The 24,543-nt window shown below is 40.5% G+C and overlaps 3 protein-coding genes across 6 annotated transcripts in view; 2 read left to right on the top strand and 1 right to left on the bottom strand.

The window, feature by feature from the left end:
• Positions 1-13,803: 13,803 nt before the first annotated feature.
• On the bottom strand, positions 13,804-17,017 carry rhov (ras homolog family member V). Its single transcript, XM_061052380.1, has 3 exons — positions 16,651-17,017; positions 16,122-16,180; positions 13,804-15,717 (listed from the first exon to the last, which is right to left on the bottom strand). Exons 1-3 carry the CDS (start codon positions 16,853-16,855, stop codon positions 15,271-15,273), a joined length of 711 nt encoding a protein of 236 aa, XP_060908363.1. The 5' UTR covers positions 16,856-17,017; the 3' UTR covers positions 13,804-15,270.
• A 485-nt stretch (positions 17,018-17,502) lies between these two features.
• Positions 17,503-22,898, top strand: vps18 (VPS18 core subunit of CORVET and HOPS complexes). Its single transcript, XM_061052379.1, has 9 exons — positions 17,503-17,918; positions 18,053-18,194; positions 18,369-18,460; positions 18,711-18,961; positions 19,220-19,573; positions 19,688-20,950; positions 21,096-21,305; positions 21,611-21,847; positions 21,960-22,898. Exons 1-9 carry the CDS (start codon positions 17,816-17,818, stop codon positions 22,254-22,256), a joined length of 2,949 nt encoding a protein of 982 aa, XP_060908362.1. The 5' UTR covers positions 17,503-17,815; the 3' UTR covers positions 22,257-22,898.
• A 703-nt stretch (positions 22,899-23,601) lies between these two features.
• ino80 (INO80 complex ATPase subunit) overlaps positions 23,602-24,543 on the top strand; it is a 38,169-nt gene continuing 37,227 nt past the window's right edge. Inside the window, exon 1 of one of the 4 annotated variants that reach the window (XM_061052376.1) lies at positions 23,602-23,783. The gene's annotated coding sequence lies outside the window, so the exon portion shown is untranslated. The remainder of the gene's footprint in view (positions 23,784-24,543) is intronic. The other 3 variants (XM_061052375.1, XM_061052378.1, XM_061052377.1) reach the window with 3 other exon arrangements.

The raw sequence follows: 24,543 nt of genomic DNA, 5'->3' as shown, positions 1-24,543 counted from the left end.
GTACAGCTGATATTTACTTTCTTATTCACATCAAAGTTTTCCTTGAATGTCCCCTGTACGTACAGGAAAGCCTTATTAAAGTTACTGGAGATATCACTAAAGTGTAAGATGAGCTCTACAGCAGATTTATAAATAAAACTCCACCTTCTTTCTTCATAACTACGTAAACCCTCATCGCTGAGAGCCTCTTGGTCACATTTACCTCAGTTGTTTTTAATCCTGCTTTTGTCTGTTGATACACCAAACCTGTTTTCACAAAAGTTACCCAGGGTTGCCTCACACCGATAATGTGACAGTAATAAAAGTGTGTGCAGAGCTTTTGTAGAATGTATGATGAAGTCATTGACAGTCTAAGTGATGACCAGATGCTATTTTTGATTAAACCTTGATAATAATTATTCTAATTTTAATTTACCATCTCACTTTAAGAGGTGCAATAGAAAAAAAGATTGTCTCAGTTAAGTTCTTAGAAGTATATTTTTAATAATTATATGGAATTTAGCAAAAAAAATTGACCAATGAACATTTTTCCAATGCTTAATTTAAAGCATTTTGTAACATTATTTGTTATTGAAAACATACAATATATATTAGTGTGAATGAAAGGAGTGGGAGATGTTCCTCCTTGAGATACCTCATGGCTGTAACCAATGAATTACGCTTTAGTTGAACGTTTAAGGGGTCTCATATCCCACAGTTTAAAGTTTAGAGTACTTCCTTTGGCCTTTGCCTGCCCTCCAGGCCTTATCATTTCCATCCATTTTAAATGTTGATGGCCAGCTGCAGCTCCGCGTCAGACCTGTGTGTGAACTCCATGCTCTACAGGCCAACAAAATAAGCAGAGGGGTGTGACTTTCACGGGGCGAAGCGTGAAGAGTGGCCCTCTGACAGGATAATAGTCCCTCCTGGAGGTGTGAAACAGTCGGGAACCCAGCAGAGGTGGAAAAAGCTGGGAGTGACACCTCAGGGCTTCTGAATAGGCCTCATAAAGCAGCAGCCCCCCTGAGTGTAAATCATAGGTGGTAGTGTGGAGGTTTGGCAGGCCTAAAACACAGTGAAGACTTCTTTAGCCACAGGTGTAGACGGTTAATTACCCATGTGTATAATCAGCCTGTAATTGCACATTAACTTTTGTGCTTCATCCCTAGTTCATTTGTGACTTGTTTAATCTTTCAAAATTAGTAACACTGAACACCAGTAGCCTGTCGTGTTTCACTTTTTTTTAATGAAAAATGTAAATAGCATTATTACAGTTTTCTGTTATTTGCACATTGGTGGTGTAAACCGTGTGTGAAATCCCTTCATGTGTTTTAGGTGTAAGAACGTCATGGTTTGATGGGAGTGGAGGGGTTGGAGCCCTGCTGAGTTGGGGAGTTGCCCCTTTACCTCCTGCAGTACACAATCACACCCACACACAAATGGGCACTTATTCACTTGGGGAAGTAAGCTTGACCACTTTCTTGCAGAGCATTCGACGAGAAGCCCGTTTAGTGCTTACAATGTAAATACAAAGCAGCTGTCAGCATCAAGCTAGCCTGGCTAGCATCATGGCTGGAGAAGCAGCTTACCTGGCTTTGTAAAAAGGTAACAAAATCCACATTCTAACACCTCTTACAATCAGGTTGACATGCTATAACTTTTTCATTAAGTCTAAAGAAATCAAAGGAATACAGTCAATTGACAGTTTTTGTCTTCGGTTGCCTTTCAACAACTCAAAACAAAAAACTCCATGCGTTCGTTGATACCATAAATGCACGAAAGTACACATGTGAATAAGCAACTCAGGAAGATTTTCAGCGGCGGGTTGTCCTGAAATGTTCTACAAGTGTGCAGGAGTGCGTGTGTGAAAGCTTTGACTGTGCTTTTTATGTAGTTAGCCTACACAAATCCATTAGCGTATCCATTGTCTGATCAATTTCACACCAGGAAGTGAATAATTATCCAAAAATGTTAAACTAAGTCCAATATAAACAGTTTACAAATTTACTCCAAGTTTCACAAAAAAGTCCAACGAAATGAATATAATAGGATTTGCACCAGGATGGTTTATGGAAATAAAAAGAGTTTCATAAAATGCAGTAATTATTGTTGCATTTTGTCTGTGTGATTATTCTTTTGTTCCTGGCAAACACATGTAAAAGGCAGAAAAAGGTCATGGTATTGTTGGTAATGTGACAGTTTATCCCCTCTTCCTACCAGCCCACACAGGCAGGTGTAACATGATGTCTGTTTGGATTTGAATCTTTGAAAAAAAACGAAGGAAAAAAGCTGTCTGCCTACGTCAGAAGGAGTTTTACCGGTCACTTCACTCTGCCTCTGCTGAACACACGCACACAGTGTCGTGTCACATGGAAGAGTCGCTTCCTGTTGCATATGCTGTTTCATACACACTTGCAAGCTGTTGTCTCTGTGGACTCGTACAGTAGAGTAGGTTATTTTCTGAAGAGAGTGGAGAAAAAAAAAACGAATTATTTTTGAATGAATGGCATGGTGACAAATAGAGACTGCATATCAGTTCACCTGGACTGTTTGTCATTGGATCTTACCTTTGAGATTCTAACTGTAGAACTTCATTCTCTGCCATAACGCTGAAACTGTAAATGTGGATCTTTGTTTAGGATGCATCTTGTAAGTCAAGTCAGATAACAAAACTTAAAAGAAACTGTCTGCGGTTAATTTAAGACAATTTAAAATTGAATTTAAAAACAAAACAATTGGTTATTAAATATACAACTATCATATAATCCACTAGCCTAACTGACATATATCTCTACACACTGGTATTTTAAGATGTGCAAATTTACATAAAATCCTCATGTTCCACACCGCACAGTGCTAACTGGATTGTACTCACATTAATGTCAACACAAGTGCAGATAAAAGTGAGCAGCAGACTGGAGGATAAGCCTGGTCGGCTGCATGGCATTGCAGAACCGGTCTTGGCACAAAGGAGCACTTATCAAACTCTCTTTTTCTAACACAATACACTGATGAAAAGCTGCCTTGCTAACTCAGCTCATCATGGAAAAAAATAAGTTTGGAATCCATTATTCTTTTCTGATTAGTCGTTGGTCTTTTCAGCAACATACGTGCAGGTTCTCTGCTTCACTGTATTTTCATATTGTCTGTGTGATCTTCCACTCTAAAAAAAACATCCCGCTGTCTCCTATTCAAATGGTCAACTGCTACAATGTGTCCTTACATCGGAGCTGGGGGAAATGTCAAAATTCTTCACTTTGTCCCTATAAACTTTGAATAAATGTCTTTGTATCTGAGGAATATTCACTGAAGTATGGTAGTAGTTAAGTGTATGTTATATATGTTACAAACTTTGGACATCTATGTAACCTCTTAGTGCTGTGACTAAAGGCACTAACTGTGTCTTGCTTTAGATGTGATTTATTGTTTTCTCCTTGGGGGAAGATGTGTGCTTATTTGCTAAGAGACTAGTTTCCTCCCTGGACAGGGAAGTCCGGTGCCGTCCTCCCTGTGCCTTCTCCCAGGCGTGAATGTTGAACTAAATTGTCGTTGCATTCAAAGTTGCTACTACCGTCTTTTTTATCATCTGCCAGTCAGTTTAAATGCAAATGGTGTTTCAAAAAGTACAATGAAACAAATGAAAGAGACTCATCCAGGGCCACACCTTTGCAGCGTCACCTGCTAGATATGAGACAGACTTCTCGTCAGACCAGCTGACAGCAGATAAGAGAGCGAGGAGCCTGCTCTACAGGTCTGTCCGGGCCGCTGACAGCAGTGAGCTATGGCTGCAAACACACATCCGTTTTCTCTGTTTGTCTTCAGAGGAAAGTCCATTGAAACAAGTGTGTGAATGGGCATGTAGTTTTGTGTAGGCAGGTTAAACTTCTATATTAAAATCCTCTGGCCTTATAATAATTGTGCTTTTATTAGTCTGAATATAAGTGATTTGATTATTCATTATACTGGGTCTGCTCATTACAGGCTTTATCCCCCTCCTTTATAAGTCATATACTGCTACCCTTTCAGTGGTGCCTCATTGTCTGTGACTGGTGATTGAGTCTGTGAAGGTAACACATAACATAACACTAACTTATAGCAATCTAGTGTACGTTTTTTCACATCAAATATCATTCTGAGGCAGATCTTAAACAAAAATACATTTTTGATGATGTCGTGTCCTACACTGTTGTGTGGCAATTATCTTAAACTTTTTATTCATGCTTTTCTGAATTTATGCTAAGGCTGAAATGCATTAGGTGGTACTGCTGGGTTAAAGCTTGTTTTTCATATGCGGAGAATTGAAAACACTGTAAACAGTGAATTTCCAAAAGGTACATTATGTATTGGCTAATATTTAACACTAAAACAACATATTTGTTAGCCTATTAGCTACTAACAGACAACAGTTTACGTTAGCATTCAGCTACTTCTTACCTGACTAATGTTAGCTAGGAAATCCCAGAATGCTAAAATCACTCTTTGCTAGTGTAATAGAATACACTTATGTTGAAGGGAGTAAATTAGAAGCTAAAAGAAATGTTAGCAAGGACTTGAATGCTTACTTTAGCTGTTGTCTAGCTAACATAATTACTATCTAGCACCATAATATAAGCGCAAGTGGCGGACAAAATTGTGCCTGCATTGTTGTGTTAGCAGGCTAATGTTAGCACACTTTGGTTAACTCATAGCTTCATATTGCACATAAATTGACACGGCAGGACCGAGATCCAAACACACTTAGTTGACATCCAAATATGCAGTGAGTAGACTACGATATATTCTTTTCTCTAATCCTTGAGTAAAACAGCTTTATATGCAAGGCTGTCCCGTCCATGTAAACATGGTGTAAACGCGGCCCAACAACAGTACAGCTGGCGTGACTCACGCTTCTCACTTATTGCACTCAGTAATGACTCAGAGACATTTATATAGGATGTACTTGATTTCTGCTGTATTTATGTGTAAAATGTCGGACATTCTTCTTTGACGGGATGATGAAATTTGTTGTGTTGCTGTCCCTCCAGATTTTCATGGCAATTTCTCAGTATATGGTAACTTTTTGTCTCTCAGACTTTTGGTCTTTACATTACAAGAAACCTGGAACACAGTTATTTCGTTGAAAGACGATGGTTACCTTTTTTGTATGATGAATTGTGATTCATCAAAATACTAAGAACCATCCCTAAACAACAACATATGTAATATTTACAGTCTATGGTAATGACAGTGCTCTCTTCTTCATGTCAGATAAAAGACTTCCATAGTTATATGTGTGTCAACTGATAAGTACAGGACAGATGCTCAATAATGATCTCTTGCAGACGTGAATTTTGAGCATGCAATGTCACTTGGTCGGAAATGCCCCCATTGTAACCACATAGCAATGCCACACGCTCCACACGCAACGTGACATCACTTGAAACAGACAATGGAAAGGATGAGTGAGCATGGATTAAAATACAATCAGGATTTAGATCAGAGAGATTGTATTATGGGATTGTGACCTGAGTTCTTTTAAAAATATGAATTCCTCATTTGTTCCTACATTAAGGTAACAAAAAAAACCAAAAGATCCTCTATTTTAAAATGCAACAAAATGAAAATCTGCTTTTGTGCCTTTAAGGACATATCTCTCCTAAGTAAAACTGAAGAAATTACCAATCTTGCATAAGAAGAAGAAAAACAATGATTTAAGCAATACAGGGGTTTAACATGAAATGACTTAAAATGGCTATAATCGGATTAAATTGTTATCTGAGATGTACTTAGAGTCAATGGTGAGGGTCACATTCACTGGAAAATAACTGAAGTGGTTTGTCCTGCAGGCTGCGTCATTGTTAAGACTCTTGGGAAGCCCCCAGGGCTAGTTTCTGTTTCATCATAAACACGAAATCTGCACTGTCCCAAAACATGTACCTGAAATTACTTCAAACCTCATGTCAGAAAAGTATTTTACAATAGAAGGTGCTGAGTGCTTTTCATACATTCTCATATTTTAGTTATTTTAGAACTCAAACACAGAAAAAGGTAATTAACTAAATTGTGTATTTATGGCTAGAGAAGCCCCAACTCTTTAAAAAGTTGGTTGGATCCTCTCTATATCAGTGATCTCCATATACAGAAGAAAACTGCTTCATTCTGTTTGCAGTGTTCTTCTCTAATCTTTTGTTCATATGTGAATGTGTCCAACTACAAATACTATTGATATGTTCGTTGATATATAAAAGCCAAGGTTGTAATTATAGCAGATCTGCTTTGTCCACCCCTTCCGAGTCGTTCTTTTTACATCATGTCTTCCTGTCTCTCCTGTCTGACAGGGATAGTCACCTTCTGTGAAATTTGTTTTTGAACAAACCACTCAGGAAGATTTCAGGGGCAGCCCGGTCGAAACTTTCTTGAAATATTCATATATATAATATAATATATATATAATATTCAGTAGTGCTTAATTGAAAACGGTTGATAACTCATCGGCTTTGAGGATAAGCGTTATTCACAATAAGGCACGTAGCTGACTTGATTGACAGACGGGTGCGATGCCAGTATGTCAAGAGGCTTAAAAACCCGCCTCAGCTCCAGCTCTAAGCTTGTCATTAGGTTGACTGAAAGTTTGGGTGAGACCGCCATCGATGGGACTCCAAAGCCCCCTGCAGAAAAGATGGGTGACATCACTCAGCTTTCATGCATTAATATTTACTGCAATCAAATGATAAAGCTGTCACTCTCACACACAGACACACTTGTTTGATGGCGACACAAACAGGCTGAGTAAGGCGATTTACTGCGCTCTGAGTAACCGGACAGCAACCAGTCACTCTCTGCTGAACAAGTCCAGACACACCTTATCACTGTGTCAGAAACTACACTGAAACCAACAATATCTTTTGTCATTATCCCTTACATCATGTCTTGGCAAAAAGTCAGACGGATCATTGTTTCGTGTTTTTGGGGCGGTGTATGTATACGTTTGTATGTGTACTTACTTTACAGCAGTGTTTCTTTTATGTATTATTTCATTATGTATGTGTATACTAGCTGTATGTGTTGGTGCATGTAGGAGTGTGTACGTGGGACAATATGGGTTTTGTTGACTTGCATCATGCCCTCACTTGCTCCACTGCCACCATGTGTGCTGTGTGGATGTCACAACAACCCCCTGCCTCCCTCCTCTCTCCTCTCTCTTTAACCCCCAGCCAATGTCACTGTGAGAACACCTCTCCCCTTTGATTCCCAGACATGAACACACCCAATATACAGACTCACAACCAATCACATCACACACTTCTCATATGCAAATCACACTCTGTTTTCTCTCATGGACATGGATAACTGTCACTTTACAAAAGTGTGAATAAAAAAACAAACTGACATTCTTAAATTGTAACGCTCTAGCCTAGCGGGGGCGGCAGTAGCTCATTCTGTAGGGACTTGGGTTGGGAATCGGAGGGTCGCCGGCTCAAGTCCCAGCACGGACCAAGTCCGGAAACTGGCCTGGCAGCTGGAGAGGTGCCAGTCCACTTCCTGAGCACCGCACAAATTAACACTAAATAAACAAAACAGTCAAAAACACAAACTCTTGCACAAATTGTAGCATGTGCACCTCAACCACTCTGAACTTCTACTTGGACTAAGGTCACAAAAGAAAACAGAGTTTGGGGGAAAAAAAAATCTCCAAATCTACTATCTTGTATCTCACACATGATAATGTTGTCTAGCTGTTTCACTCCCCAAGACCCTCTTGACTCCTCACAACATGGAGCGTCTTTGAATTCAAATCAGCAGGAAGGTGTTACGATCGAACAGATATCACTACGGCTCTGTATTCTGTGGGGATAAAAACAGACGTTCACTGGGGATCTTACAGAGAATTGTGGTTTGCAGATGTGTTCTGCAGGGTGTGTGTAGATAAGATTGTGACACCTCTGGTGAGTAAACCAGCACTCAGAGTTTAGTCAGATTACCTCTTTTCATCACCGAAGAAAGCGTGTACTTACACAACAATAGATAGATGATTTCCCAATTAACATCAACGTGAACTGTGTGTACAAATGGGTGAACAAAAGGTGGAGAAATTGTATTCACACATTAAAAATAGTGAAAAAGGAACACCATTTTGAATGAAAGAAAGAAAGTCTATTATCAAGAACACCAAAAAAAACAGTTCAGCATTATTATCTTTGCATACTGTTATGAGACTGTTTTATGTACTGCCTGTTAATGTGTTTTTTATTCACCTCTACTGAGTATTTGATAAACACTGCACATTGGGGCAACACATGATTGTGTATAGGTGTTGTCTTCTTTTTATCAATATCATGTTCAATATCTGTCATGTTCATGGCTTGTTATATACTAACTTGCCTTCACTGCCTGCCCAGTTGGGATCATACAGTTATTTATTACTGAACAAAGAATTTGTGCTTAAAGATATAAATAAACTAACAACAACAACTAAATGACAGGGAGTGCAACAAGAAAACAGATATAAAGTTTGAAGAGAAGTTGTCACTAAAAATTATTTGTGTGGTGAGTAACAATCAAAAAGTGATTGGACTTTGAAACAAAAAGGAACTCCTTCAATATATATTTTTTTGTTAAAATGTTTAAACTGAAACAACATTTTTAAGACAGCTTTATTTCATAGCAATGACATTCAGTTTTACAAATATCTGTTGATAATTTGTCATTCTGTAACACACATGCACGAGTTGTGTGTTTTGCAATTCAGTTATTAGATATTATACCTGTGTCACATACATTTGGCTGAATAATTTTATTTACATCTATGCCTGTATTACTGTTCATACTGATACTCTACTGTGTTGCAGTGTCTTTTATTTCATTTTATTTTAAATGTGATTTAACCTTTATATAACCAGGGAATTAACCCATTGAGATCTCTGATCTCTTTCACTGGGTGACCTGCAAGAGAGCAGCAGCACACATCCTAATAAACATATCATGAGAAAGAGAAAAGTTTACAGACAATAAGTGAAGAGCAACAACAATTAAAATGTGCTAACTGTTTCTCAGATAAAATGCAGAAGTCTTCTTTTTCCAGTGTTTGAGGTGTGTGTGTGTGTGTGTGTGTGTGTGTGTGTGTGTGTGTGTGTGTGTGTGTGTGCGTTTTGAGTGTATTTTCTCTTTTGTGCATCCACTTCCAGTACATTTGGGATGATAAACTTAACACAACAAATAAAAGTCATGAATGTGAATTCAGTGAAAGCACATGAAAGCTGCAGACACATCAGAGCAGTCTTCACACATCATTTCAGTGAGCTGAAGAGAGCCACTAATGTCCTGCATGTCTGTGGGTCGTCAGAGTGACAACGAGCGCTGACTGTTTGAAGTGTTAATAATCTCGTCGTTCCCTCAGTGCTAAGAGCGATCTTCAGTCATCTCATCTTGAAAGCTGCATGTACTTTGGCTGTGCACGGCTTTGATCATTGTCACTCAGAAGTCATTATGTGCATGATGACTGCAGATTGAGATAAAGCAAAAAAATAAAACAGACAACATGCAGAAAAGAAGAAGTGTATCTGATAATGACCCAGGTGTATTTAAAGTGCCCTGCAAGATGTGCAAAGGTTTCTGATTACAAACTGCTGTTGACTTTGCAAGCGTCTGAGGCTGTTTGCATATTAACCTCCCTGTGAATGATTCGACTGCATGAATGACGAGCGACAGATTGACAGTGGCAAACTGAATCTGCTAACTGTGGGACAGAAATAATCGTTGTTGCCTGCAGGCATAGTCACAGCCAGGAACTGGAGCGATTCCCACTGGCTTTACATGACACCGAAACTGACAGTTTATGTTTTGACAGGTTTTTTTTCTTAATCAACAGACCTGTGCACTTGATGAGATTGGCAGGTTGGCTTTTGTCATGCAAATGTATTCTTTGAGGGAATTACATGAGAAATATTGAAATAGCAACCATGTGCAATTTTAACCTTTTATAGTTAAACATGTTTTACAGCTGTATGTTGTAAATACTACATTGCTTATCATTAAATGGAGAAGGTCTTTCAATTTGTTATGTTTTTTAGTTTTTTCTTCCGTGCTAATTCAAATCTAATTGTTACACACATCTGTCAAAGATTCTCATACACACATGCAGATCGTTATTAATTGAAAAGACAATAACAACAAATTGCAACAGATAGTTTGTCTCTGTGTAAAAGTGAAGCTGCAAAGTCTCCTCCAAAACAAAAGTGTCCAAACTGCCAAATTCAATAGCGAAGGAACAACAATAGTGAGTCAATTGGTTTTATCTGCAGCCAGACAGACCTGTCTGTGCACCTGCTGATTCCCAGGCCTCATTGCCAAATCTTCGATTATAGTGAAACCCAGCGAGAGTGAAACTGGCCCTGAGCCAGAGGAGGACCTGGTTGACTACTCAGTCCTGACACATTCGCTAAAGAGCAGGGGATCCTGGGAGGAGGACCAGCCCTGTGCGAGGATAAGAGAGAAAAAAGGATGACTAACCATGAGAAAAGAAAGAGGAGGAGTAGAAGAAGAAGTTCACTGAACTCCTGGGAACCAAAAACCTGTCCAACATGGCCTTTATGATTGCTCAATGTGTGTGACTGCACAACCTGTGCAAAAAACACACATGAAGACTTTCATCACAAATTGTGCTTTATGGGCTGTGTGACTTCATAAACAAGTTTCAGAGACATCACAAACAAAGACTGTGTATGTGCAGGAACCTTATCGTTGCAGTTCTGACTACAAAGAAAGGAAGAGCCACTGGATGATGACATTGATGATTGATACCTGACAGGAAATCAAATTAGGAGGGAAATCAATATAGCTTATGGTGATATGCCACTTAATGCAATTAAGTTTTGCATATGTCATATCGAATCAAGCTAAAAATCAGGCTTGCAACACTTTATTTCTACGTGTTTATTTTTATCATTTGTGGCTTTGATACACTGCTAAGTTATTTTGTTCATTTTTGTCCCAATATAAATGAGGTGCAACTTGAAAATCTCTTGTTGATCAGTTTGATGAATACAATGACAGAATCAAATTTTCTGGTGAGATTTGGTTTAGGCAGAAATTCGATCAACATCTGGAAAATGTCACTTTTGAAACATATTGAACATCTTTCAATTTAGGCCATAGTCATTTTTTAAAGGTCTTCTCAATGGAAAACACGCACATTGGGTTGGAAAAGAGTCATAAATAACAGATGACATTTCTGAAACGAGTGTCATGACCTGCCTTGACCAAGAACTGTCCCCTTTCAAGAAATGTATAACCATAGAGCTCCTGACACTCACCTGCTTCAGCACAAAGTGGAACATCCCTTCTCTTTCTGGATAAGACTGACACACTTGATGAAAAGCAATCCCAACAAATTCAAACTTTTGACTAAATTAGTTTTTTTGGATTTCATCTTAGCCTCATAAGAACTGAGTCCTGTCTGTACTTACAAGATCATTGAGGTTGGTTGCAATTTCACTTTTATAATTGTCCGCATACTTTTCCTCAGTAATGACCAACTTCCTGCTGAGATTTACGAACAAGGTAACATTGCTGCTGTCAGGAGGTCAAATAGAAAAGGATGTTGGTAATAATCGCTCCCTGCACCTCCGTAAAACACTGTGCACTGACAACAGTGTCAAGTGTCTCCCTTCTGGGGAAATGTGTATGACTGCTGGGTTGTAATTAATGCATTAGATAAATAGCTTAAAGTTAGGAATGATTGAGTATAGAAAAAAACCTTTGCACATCCATTTCACAAGACAGGTGAGTAAGAGAGAAATGTGTTCATCAAAAACTCACAGGTAAACTCTTGCACACTGTCTCTAACGTGAAAAGAAACATTTATTGGCAACATTTCGGTACTATCAGGCAAACAGTTCATTAAATGGGCAGGACATCAGTAATAGGAAGTGGCTACAAGCCTGTAATCAATGATCATTATGATGTGGGCTCTGAATCAACAAATTAACAAACAAATAAACAAATAAACACCAGCTTCCTGGTTGAGAGCACACACATCAAAACAACTATCGGAAGCCTAAGAGGTCATTCTAAATCACTTATCAATACATCATTTTTAGTTCAGGGTAGACTTAAGGGCCCAAAATGTAAATTATAAATCAAACACTAAATCAGAAACATTGCAGTGGATTAAAAGTAGAAAATAGGCTCGTAGACTAAAATCATTTTTCATCCGTAGTCGCATGTAAGTCCCCACAAACTAGAATAGTCACCAAAATGCACAGAAATGACAAACATGTCACAGTTGAGGTCATCGGTTCAGGATAAGTACAGAGAAACCAACTTGATAGGGTGACCACACACTTTGAGAATTGACATTTAAAATATTAATGTTACCTTCATCAGCTGATTATTTTGCCAGCAGAAGTTAACACAGGGAGCTGTACACGAAATAATGAAAATTAAGCTACAATATTAATTTGTATAGCAAATGTGTTAGTTAAAAAGGGTTTTCTTTTTGGTTGAGAAGATACAGGGCAGCATCTAGCTCTATGAATTGAAGTCCAGTAATCACTGTTCTTTTAGCTCTGTTTTTCATATTAGCCGAAACCTCAGGGAATTACCTGACTCTTTAGCAGCTACATTACTATATTCATGTATTTGCAGCTAGCTGTAACCCCCTTTGAGTTGTTGTTAGGACGATGGGCTTTAAAGTTTAATTTAAGAAAACCACAGTCTGTCATATCTGAAATCAAGTAAAACTTTACCAGAACATAAAAAGGTACGGGCTCTAAAACCAAAAGCATGATTTGAAAGATGCCAAAAGCTCCAGTGAGCTATCAGCACAATCGAACCATTTCAAAAATATCTCACAATAGCTTCACACTCTTGAATCATAGCTACACTAATTGGTTTCCATCCGACAAAGTCACTGGAGAAGTTTCCAAATCTAGCACCAGCGGCTTCCCTCAGGGTCAAACCAAAGTTCATCATGAGTCCAGCTATGTCAGCAGTGTCAGATGACCAAACACCAGCTCCGCTCTGTGACCTCTCCATGTGAGGTCATCAGGCCGAGACGATGGATGTCCTGCTTTAACCCGTTGATAAAGAGTGGTTCAAACAGAATCCATGGCGGCTATGACGGATGGAGCTCTGACTGAAGGCAAACAGATTTTTGATGAATTAGGATGAACGCATGTTTTTTGTTCCGTTCATCTGTGACTCATTCAAACTGCTTTGAACAGCGTTCAGGTCAACACTGGCTTCTTGAACCCATTACATCTCTGCCAGTTACCAGTTTACCGCACAAAGACACCTCCGTCAAAGTGTTTTAATTTATTTTAACCAAACTGTGGCTAAAAACAAGCACATTAAAGCATTTATTTATGCTGTTTTTCATAGTGACACGTCAATGATACACTATCTATTTCAGTGATCAGCCAGTACACCAGTACTGATTATTCACAATCAGTGAATGTGACTCACTCATCCATCTCTTTAGCCCTTCAGAGGGGCTTCAGACACAGCAGTCAGTCACAGCATGGCACAGCCAGACCCGATCAGCAGCCATGTGGATTGTTTTAGAATTGGTCAACCTGAGGCTCGGCTGGAGGCCAAAGGGTTTCTTTTCATATCCTTGGACGGAGTAATGGTTCAGGAAAGGTACCTTCTGAGGGGTGAGTAGGATTATTCCGACTCCCTGCAGAGAACAATGCTCACAGATTTTTTTTAGTGCTTTTGAAAACGCCTTTAAAAATCTGTTCCCTGGATGCAAAGTTGCCTGCTACTGTAAGATTTGATAGATGGTTGTTTGTGCCATAACATTTCATGGAAGTTGTTCTAAAAACACACACATAACACAGGGGCTATAATTTGCACTTCATTTATTTGCGACACATCACTCCGACATGTAAAAAAGACACGTGTTAGAGAAGGAGATGATGACAGGGATATCAGCTATAACCAAAACAGTTTGTGGAGTACAATAATGCATTTAAAATCCATGTTTTCTTTCATATTTCATATACATAAAACATGAAAAATTAACTGTTTAAACAAACAGAATACCATTTACATTCACTTGACTTCTACAAGAAGCATAATAAAGAAAAGCTCTGTGACCGCTTCAATATATTCCAGACATCATCAAGCTGCCATGCAAAATATGAATCACTTTTACACATACATCACAGACCTGCAGGGCTTTTTATAAAAGTGTATTAGTTTACACTTACATTCAAAAGAGGCAGTGAATCATCCTCTCACTCTGTGCACACAGGGCCTTTGAGGGGATAAGGAGTGTATTGAGAATACAAACAAAGAGGGAGCGAATATAAAAAGCCAGGTGGGACGGACTGCAGGGTGGAAGTCAAGACTCCTGCAGTGCTAGCTTTCACAAATGCAGATTGATGGGAGGAAGAGACAAAAAGACAATGATTACAGCTCCCATTCAACCTTTCAGCTCAGACAAGAGGATTTCCAAACAAGTTCCTGTGTCAATCTGGGAATTAAGACAAAGAAAATACGATCATTTCTGATTTGTATCAAATGAATCATCCTGCTTTCTTTCCTTTCCACAGATCAGCTCATAATACTCTAGCCAAACATTTTTATAAGTGATGATACGTTTGCCAGATAATTAACTTGTAGACTAGAAAATAGCAGCCAGGGAAGCTTTCACATGCGGGTAAGAATGTGGCATCTCACACTGCAACATGAACTTGCAGCTGGCTGCATATAAATAGGATGAAGCAGCCAGACAGCACGAATACACGAGAAGTGGCTAACTCATCTGCTCATACAGAGCATGGACACTTTCTGTTTCTCTCTCACTTGCACTGAAGGCTGCAAAGCCTATGCTTCATGCAAATTGACAACATTTACATGACGGCCTGAGCTTCTCACTCTTTCTCTCTCTCTCTGTCTGTCTGTATGTTGGGGATGTTTATGCCTCCTTTTGCCTTCATTCAAAGCGCTTTTCTCACAAGTGGCTGCATAGAAAGGAAAGCATTTACATACTTTGATTATATCATTTAAGATGTGTTTTCTTATATAACCCTGGAACAATCAACCATTTGTATATAATGTAAACAACACAGATATCCCGAGTGAAACCAGACCCTGAAACCTGGAATGACCCTTAATCCTCTCTGTTGTCTTCAAAGAGGTTAGCTCTCAATGCTCTCACTCTGTGCTCATGTTAGATTTCTCTGCACAGTTTGGCTTCCCAGAGGAAAAAAACAACTGTGGAGCTGTGACATCAGGCAAAAGTATAAATATATAGTATAAAGATTTCTGTCCACAACCCACAGGGTTAAAAGTCTGTTCACGTATTTAGACGAAGCAAAAGAACTTCTTCCAGCTACACCTGGAGAAAGCTTTGGTGCGCCTGTCCGAAAACCTCCTCTTCTTGCTCTTGCGAGTCTTGGTCTTAATGGCAGCGAAGATAGCCGCGTCAAACGCCTCCTTCAAGTTCTTTTGTGTGAGTGACGAACACTCAATGTAGTCTGTGGCCCTGATCTTCTCTGCCATGCTCCGGGCCCTGGCGCTCAGAACTGGCTTGACATTAGATTGGTCCAGGTTTATGAGGACGTTCACGTCAAGCAAGAGGTCTGACTGAGTCCCAACCAGGACGATGGGCGAGGAAGGGTTATGGGCCCGGATCTCTGAAACCCACTTCTTGGTGATGTTGTGAAATGAGGTGGGGTTCACCATGCTGAAGCACAGGAGGAAGACGTCTGTGTGGGCATAGGACAGAGCTCTGAATTCATCAAACTCCTCCTGAAAGTAACAGAAACAAAGAGCGGATGGTTTGAACAAACTATTTCGTCATGGTAGAGTGAAAGAGGCTGATTCACAGAGGTGTCAGGAAAAGATCATTCATACACTACGTGGTGAAAAACTTGTTACTGAGTCACAGATGGGATGAAGCAAGACGTCTGTACTTTCATTTGATTCAAATAATCAGTAGGCCTGTATTGTGGTATCAGTGGGGATTAAATTGCACAGATGCCATTTGTTAAAAAAGATGGAAATATCAACTGACACAAAATTCCCCACTGTCAGAAAACTATCAGAAAAGAAATGTGTCTATAACTGCAGATTAAATAAATAATAAAAATGACATGGTGGCACAAACCTAAATAATTTCTAGATTACACAATAACACAAAACTACGATCTTACCTGTCCAGCAGTGTCCAGAAGCTGAACTTTGACCGGAGATCCTTCTACTTGGACCTGACCTGTAGACAAAAAACACAAAAAGTTTCAATTTAGTTGACTTTATTTTGCACAAATCTCAAAGAGATAAAACATTTCAAGCATTGAAATGAAGCAGATACAAATACCTACTATGCAAGTTAAACCCTCCAATCAACATATTAACTTGGAAACAGTGACACTTGGAAGCTTTTGAAGTCCATCATTTCAAATGAATTACCTCCATACTGAACCAAATAAGAAACACCAGCTCTCGTGCTAACTTAATGATTTACTTCAATTTATAGCCTACCTATAAACGTGCTACTCCTTATATTCACATTGTCAATAAATACTATGTAGCCTAATATATAGTCAGTAAAAGGTTCAGGCAGAACTCCTTTCCTCAACATGCACATACAAAGAATCAATCACTACATAAAAGCTCAAATGGCATATGACCCAAGATAGATAGTAATAATAGAGTAGATTGATAGTTAGAAAATGAACTCACCAGAGAAGACATCAAAACCAGTCTGTTGGTACTCTGCCGGGTATCCATTGGAGGTGTAGCTGACTATCATGCTGGTCTTCCCCACAGCTCCGTCTCCGACCAGCATACAGCTGATCACCCCGGGCTCCAGCTCGTCCTCCCGGGTCAGCCCGCAAGAGGAAGGGACTCGGGACTCGTGGTAGAAATAATCCATGTTAGGTGGCATGTCGAGCCGCACATTAAACCTCAAAACGCAGACTTTCCTGTTTGCCGATCTTAATGATAATACCGGAGAGAGCTGAGAGGCAGTTTGGTAAGTCAGTGTCTTCTTTGCCTGCCTACCGCCAGGTTACCTATCCTGTTCTGACTGACGGGACACATGTGTGGGGAGGGACGTTTTTAGGGTAAGTTTGTGATCGGACAGGTTGTGTTTTACATAGACACTCCCACAAAAGATGAATTATTGTTGTTTACTTTCTGTATATTTATTCTTGGCTCAAGTTATTTTGATGTCTTAAGTTTGTTATTTTATATTGAGTTGTAATGTTTTTGTTTTTTTTGCCTTTATTTAACATAGCCCAATCCTTTACAATATATGCAAAGGATCTGTAAAGCAATGGTTACAATGCCATTTTATTCACAAATTAATTTGATAATAAAGCGTGAATAATAAGATGAATACAACACGTTGATATACATAGTATGCACATCACTAAAAAAATAATATAATGTACGTCATATTTTAAAATTAATTTCTACCCAACTCATTTCTAAAAATAAATGTAATATTAATCGTTCTGTTATTTGGACAAACTGCGCCCCCTGGTGTCAGATTACAACACTTACAACAGATGTGGTCACATGATCCCGTGTGTCACCTGATTCTCCGGGTCCACCCTGTGTTGTGTAGTCGGCAGCTAGGCTAGTTGTTGTAGTTATAGCATGAATGGTTGCAGTATAATATAATCACATGTTAGCTATTCGTGTATTTCGCTATTTGCTTCTCAGTTAAGGTAAAAGAGTCGAGAGGAAGTTCCTCTTGTACGCCCTGTACGGCTGGCGGTGGTGAAACCTGGGTAGCTGTTTAGCCATGTCCCTTTAGGATAACTACGTCGTTAGTCTGTTTTTATCTGTTCATTACTCCTTTACGGATAGCGTGTTAAGGCAAAACAAGGTCAGTTCAACAATGGCTTCAATTCTTGACGAGTATGAGGACTCGCAAAACACCAGGCAAAGTGCGCAGCAGCGTAGCCGCTTGTCTTCTGCAAACATCGGCTTAACTCATTCAGGTAGGTCGCCCTGTCTGCAGGGATGTAATAACAATGTAGTTGCTTTTGAGGAGTGTACAAGCACACGCTTAAGTGTCGAAGTCATTATGTGGACTGAAGGCCTTTGCTGACATGAAGTTGTACTCGTTCGCCAGGTTTTGTAAATGTGAGACTGGAGGAAGAGAAGCCGATATTCAACAAGCAGAGGATCGATTTCACCCCCCCTGAGAAGATAAACCATCTCGCAGTCTGCAACAATCAGCTGTGCATGAGTCTGGGAAAGGACACTCTGCTGAGGCAAATACCACTATCATAACACTGTGATCATGCTCACTATCGCTTGTTAGGTTTTGATTTGATTAGTTTGACCCACTTGATAGTCTTTGCTGTGATTAGTGATGTTTATCTTTTGTTTGCTGGTCTTAAACAAGATGCTGATGCTCATGTTTTATGTTGTATTGCACTGTATAGGATTGACTTGGCCAAGCCTGATCAGCCCAATCAGACTGACTTAGGAAGGAAAGATGAAAGCAAAGTGCACAAACTGTTCCTGGACCCCACTGGTGAGAAAACTATATCCTAATTAGATTTCAAAAGTCACAGAAATGGCATATTGTTCATATTGCCTTTTGTGCTTCTTTAAATATCATACTTATTCCATTTTTATCATGACAAATAAAACCGATTTAGAGACAGCAAGCCCCAAAAATAAACACCAGATGTTTCTAAATCAATGTTTGGATTACTTTGGAAGTGTTATTTGTATGGCTTATTTACAGAAAGTATTTCCTCCTCCTCGTTATCATGCTTCAGGCTCCCATCTGCTGATCAGCTTGAGCACCAGCGAGTGTCTGTACCTCAACAGGAACACCCAGAAAGTGCGCAGTCTGTCCCGCTGGAGAGGCCACCTCATCGAAAGCATCGGCTGGAACAAGCTGCTGGGAAACGAGACCAACACAGGACCCATTCTGGTTGGCACCAGCCAGGGCATCATCTTTGAGGCGGAGATCTCTACAACTGAGGGCAGCCTTTTCAACACCAATCCAGATCAGTTCTTCAGACAGGTCAGAGGCTGATGAGGGTTTTTTTTTATAGCATTTAGCTTGTGTTATCCAGTTTTGATGCAATGTTGGTCATGCTTACAAATCTTTGCCCTAAGAACGGCAATTTTTTGGGGTATAATAAGTTTGGTGTTACTTTGAGGTCTTTCCATACATCTGTAATCAATAGAAACTCTGAAAAAATAACCAACATCCTTGATTTATCTGTTGTGAGTCCAACTGTAAAAAAAAAAACAACAACACATTTTCCACCTGAGACAGGTCCACTCCCTGGAGGAGGATGGGAAACCTGCACCAGTCTGCTGCCTGGAGGTGGAGCGGGGCCTGGAGAACAAGTACTTCATCATTGCCACCACCCGCAAACGCCTGTTCCAGTTCGTGGGGAAGGTGGCTGAGGGGTCCGAGCAGCAGGGCTTCAGCTCCATCTTCAGCCAGAACCAGGACCTCCTGCCCAGTTTCCAGGAATTCCCCGCCAACATGGGCTACAGTGAGATCACCTTCTACACATCGAAACTCAGAAACTCCCCCAAGGCTTTTGCCTGGATGATGGGAAATGGAGTTCTTTATGGTCAGCTGGACTATGTCAGGCCTGATTCCCTGTTGAGTGATGTGCAGGTAATGCTTACGGTTCTCTCCTTAAAGTGTAGTTTACCCCTCTCAAAATGCACCTTTGTTCTGACTCTATGTTTCACATTTTTTCTCTGTTTTCCCTTCCTTGCATTGTAAAAGGTATGGGAGTACACCCCGGACATTGATCTAAGTGTCAACAAGCCCATCTCCATTGTGCTGACTCAGTTCCACTTCCTGCTGCTGCTCCATGACAGAGTAAAGGCCATCTGCACCCTGAATGGACAGGTGGTTTATGAGGATGTGTTCCCAGATAAATTTGGCACCCTTAAGAGAATGATCAAAGACCCAATTGGCGGCTTGGTGTGGATTTACACCGAGCGGGCGGTTTTCAGGTACCACGTCCAGCGCGAGGCCAGGGACGTGTGGCAGATGTACATGAGCATGAGTAAATTTGATCTGGCTAAGGAGTACTGCAGAGACCGGCCTGAGTGCATGGACATGGTGCTGGCCAAGGAGGCAGAGCACTGCTTCCAAAACAAACGTTACATTGAGAGCGCTAAATGCTACGCACTGACTCAGAACTACTTTGAGGAGATCGCGCTCAAGTTTATCGAAGCCAAACAAGAAGAAGCCCTGAAGGAGTTCTTGCTGAAGAAGCTGAATAATTTGAAACAGGGTGAGAGAACGCAGATCACCCTGCTGGTCACCTGGCTTGCCGAGCTCTACCTGAACCGACTCGGCCAGCTGGAGAGCGACGGCAACAGCCTCGTTTTCCAGGAGACCCGCGAGGAATTTCGCAACTTCCTGAGCAACTCCAAGCACAAAGAGTGCCTGTACAACAACCGCAGCACCATCTACGACCTGCTAGCCAGCCACGGCAATGTTGATGACATGGTTTACTTCTCAGTTGTTATGCAGGATTACGAGAGAGTAATATCCCACTACTGCCAACACGACGACTACAGTGCCGCTCTGGAGGTCCTCTCTAAGCATTGTGATCAAAAGCTTTTCTACAAGTTCTCCCCGGTCCTCATGCAGCACATTCCCAAAAAAGTGGTGGATGCATGGATTCAAATGGGCAAGCGACTGGACCCAAAGAAGCTAATCCCGGCTCTGATGAACTACAGCCAGATGGGAAGCACCCAGCAGATTAACGAAACCATCCGCTACATGGAGTTCTGTGTGTACGAGCTGACAGTGACAGAGGAGGCCATACACAACTACCTGCTGTCTCTTTATGCCAAGTATAAGTCAGACTCTTTGCTCTGGTATCTGGAGCAGGCAGGAACACATGCCTCAGAGATCCACTATGACCTGAAGTATGCCCTCAGACTGTGTGCAGAACATGGCTACCTCCGGGCCTGTGTCCTGGTTTATAGAATTATGGAGCTGTACGAGGAGGCGGTGGATCTTGCTTTACAAGTAAGTCATAACATTTGAAACGCATCCGTCTGTATTTTTTTTAATCATGTACAAATATTAATCCAGGTTATTATAAAAGATTCCTGCTATCTTAAATCTTATACAGACAAATGTCTCTAACTCGCATTGTAATTATTGTCCATAGGTGGATGTAGACTTGGCCAAGTCCTGTGCAGACCTGCCTGAGGACGATGAGGAGCTGAGGAAAAAGCTTTGGCTTAAAATTGCTCGGCATGTGGTGCAGGAGGAGAAAGATGTGAAGAAAGCCATGAACTGTCTGTCCAGCTGCAATCTGCTCAAAATTGAAGACATCCTGCCCTTCTTCCCAGACTTTGTCACCATAGACCATTTTAAGGTGAGGGAGAAAGTATTTCCTTTTTCTGTTTCTTGTTTCTGACAGTCATTTTATCAACAAAAAATCAGCACACCTATTGTTTGACTCCAGGTGTCATTGACTAGAATAGAATAGAATAGAATTACTTTATTGATCCCAAACTGGGAAATTGTGGAAAGAAGTTAACCTATAGAAGTTAACCTTGGTGCCCTCTACAAAAAAAAAAGGTTGGCTTAGTGTTTGGTTTACGTAAAAAAGCAAATGAACATAGCATGTTTGTTGAAATGAATGCACTTCTTCATTTTCTATTGATTATGGTTTCTTAGGAGGCTATCTGCAGCTCCCTGGAGGAGTACAATCAGCACATCGAGGAGCTGAAGCAGGAAATGGAGGAGGCCACAGAAAGCGCTAAACGTATTAGAGAAGACATTCAGGAAATGAGGAACAAATATGGTGTTGTGGATTCCCAAGAAAAGTGTGCTGCTTGTGACTTCCCATTACTCAACAGGCCCTTCTATCTATTCCTGTGTGGCCATATGTTCCACTATGACTGCCTCTTCCAGGTAACAATCCGTCACTGCAACAACGCTGCTTTTTTACTGTTAGTATGTGCCTGTACCTTTCATTTATTCATATGTATTAATTCCATCCTTGTCCTTTTTGTCTGCCTTTCAGGAAGTGACCCCTCATCTGTCGGTTTATAAGCAAAGTCGTCTGGAAGACCTGCAGAAAAAGCTGGCTTCAACCACACAATCCTCCAAGTCACGCCTCCGCACAGTGACGAAGGACGAAGGAGACACCTCCAGTCTTGGAAAAGGCAATGCAGGCACAAGCCGTGAGCAGATCAAATCTGACATCGATGACATCATTGCGTCAGAATGCGTTTACTGCGGCGATCTGATGATCAAGACCATCGACAAACCTTTTATTGATCCACAGAAGTTTGAGGAGGAGAAATCCAGCTGGTTATGAATTAGACCTCCTCAACTTTTATTGTGAAAAGACAAGACAGCCCATCATTTATACGTCAAAGAAACTGCATCATCAGTAGTACTGACTAGTTCAGTGGAAACAGACTTAACCTGATTGCCTGTTGGAAGTGCCTACTGCAGAAACCTGCATCAGCTTCAGTTGTATACACTTTTTTTGCTGGCAGTATTTGAGGCTCATTTAAAGACCTTTGCACTTTGTACAGGAATGTGAAGTAGACAGTTGGAATTATTGGCAATGGTACAAGATGGTCGGGGGGGTGTAAAGAATAGCAAGGGTTGTACAGTGTGTACAATGTGCTGGATCCTCTAATTAATATGGCAGAAAAGGATTTGAAAGCTGTAATCGGATATAACTGCACCAAACAACAATTAACTCATTAGGTCATGCACTTATTTTGTCTTTTGGAAACATAACCTGCACTTAGACCATTTCTGTGATTTCTTTGCTCAGTTCATCTGCTCTTTTGTGTAGCTCTGTGTTCATCTTCCAGTGAATAAGGGGCAAATAAGGAACTGCATTTATTCATCCATTCAAAATTCAACTGTGGCCAATTAAGGCTTGTCAGTATTGATCGACTGTTTATTCTGGTTGTTTGAAGTGTAATAAATATCTCACAAATGATTTTAACTATTGATTGAACTGAGAATAATGAATAACCTGCATCACAGTGGCTCAGGAGTCAATCTGAAGCTGCTTAAGAATGTAAAAAAAATCTGGAGATCATGGAATTGAAGTATGACAAATATGCAATACATATATAAGTGAATAAGTTCATTATAGTGTAAAACTGTGGTTTAGAAGTTAGATTTGAGTTTACACAACTGTGACAAACATGCATTATCGTGGGGAACAAATAAGTCCTATAAAATAAAATGTTTTATAGTCACTATAAATTGACAATTATTTTTTTAATTATACAAAGGAATTACATTCATATTAAAAAAAACTTCAGTGAACACTTTTCATATGAGTAAAATCATAATTATAAAATGTTATTTGTATCATAGACTAAATAATAAGGTTAATATTAATATGTATCTAACTGCCTCTGCTATACCTAAAAAGGAGTTCCCTTCTGATGACGTCAGACGTTGCTCGGTAATCTTCGCAGTGAGCAGACGCTACTAATCAACTTCGGAAATTCATCGATTCATGTGTATAAGTAGTGCACATAAGGTCCAAAATGGCACACAGAGTGGAGGTGTACCTCACCGTTCAAGATACGATACTGCTTAAATTTCTATGTCATAATTATGTCCTCGGAGACAGCGACTGCGGGCATCCCTCTCTCGGTGATTGATTAAAACGCCTGCTCCTTGCTGTACCCTCGCCATGGCGTCGTGTCTCTGCTCTCTCAGTAACAGAAAGTGGCCGCCTCTCTGCTGCTGCTGCCGACTCAAAGCTCACAGACTCGCTCGGCGCCTGAAACCGCCATTTTGGAGTCAGAGAACCGAGAGTCGGCCAGCAGCGAAGAGAGAGGCGAAAAGGGGGGACACGGGGGTTGAGGTGAGAGTCTCCGTGGTGGATGTTATGGCGAAGGAGCAATGGGGGAAGATGGCCGGGAGGGAGAGAATTAAAACATGGGGGATCATTCGTTCAACCAAGTCCCCCGCTCGGGTCCGCATCATGGGTACGAGAGCCGCGGGCCTCGGGCCTTGCTGTCGCTTGCATCACGACTAGCCTGTTAAACTATTAACAATCTACTAATATCGGTTCTTAAAACACTATTTAGGCGGGGAGGTGGTGGCCTTAAAGAGACAGGGGCCGATTTGAATACTTCATATTAATGGAGCGAGAGGACACACAGAATGCTTTTAATACATGAGAAGCTAAAAGTCTGTGATGAAAAGCTAGACAAGAGGTAGCAAGGAGGCTGCAGCCCTGCAACAAAAAGGCTTTATGAACAACAAAAACAGGCAGATTTACATGTTTAGTGAGGTTTACTCATGCCAGGAGGCTGTCAGTGTGCGTAAACCACCAGCTTGACCCTTTTACTATCATTGATCGGAGGTAACTCAGCCTGCGCTTCCTCAGCAGGGCAGCTTAGCGGTCGTTAGCTGTGAGGCTACAGTCCACAACCCAAGGTTAGCTGGCAGACTGTGGCTACTCTTCATGTGCTAACAAGGATAGGAAGCTTTATCTTTAAGAAGGCCACACTCATTTTCTCTCTTTATTCTTAAATTTGTCTTTCAAACACATGAGGCGAAGGAGTTGCCCCAGGAAGTCAAGTAAAAAATACAATGAGTGGTAACAACTAATTGAAGTT

This window comes from Labrus mixtus, chromosome 12, assembly GCF_963584025.1.
Source record: "Labrus mixtus chromosome 12, fLabMix1.1, whole genome shotgun sequence".
NCBI classification, from domain to species: domain Eukaryota; kingdom Metazoa; phylum Chordata; class Actinopteri; order Labriformes; family Labridae; genus Labrus; species Labrus mixtus.
The sequence above is the reverse complement of the archived record's forward strand: the minus strand, read 5'-3'. Positions and strand labels throughout refer to the sequence as shown.

Coding starts and splice junctions, on each gene's coding strand:
- vps18 (XM_061052379.1), top strand. CDS start 17,816: ATGGCTTCAATTCTTGACGAGTATGAGGACTCGCAAAACACCAGGCAA. Junction 17,919..18,052: donor CATCGGCTTAACTCATTCAG/GTAGGTCGCCCT, acceptor CTCGTTCGCCAG/GTTTTGTAAATGTGAGACTG. Junction 19,574..19,687: donor CCCTGTTGAGTGATGTGCAG/GTAATGCTTACG, acceptor GCATTGTAAAAG/GTATGGGAGTACACCCCGGA.
- rhov (XM_061052380.1), bottom strand. CDS start 16,855: ATGCCACCTAACATGGATTATTTCTACCACGAGTCCCGAGTCCCTTCC. Junction 16,181..16,650: donor TGGTTTTGATGTCTTCTCTG/GTGAGTTCATTT, acceptor TTTTGTCTACAG/GTCAGGTCCAAGTAGAAGGA. Junction 15,718..16,121: donor TTCTGGACACTGCTGGACAG/GTAAGATCGTAG, acceptor TGTTACTTTCAG/GAGGAGTTTGATGAATTCAG.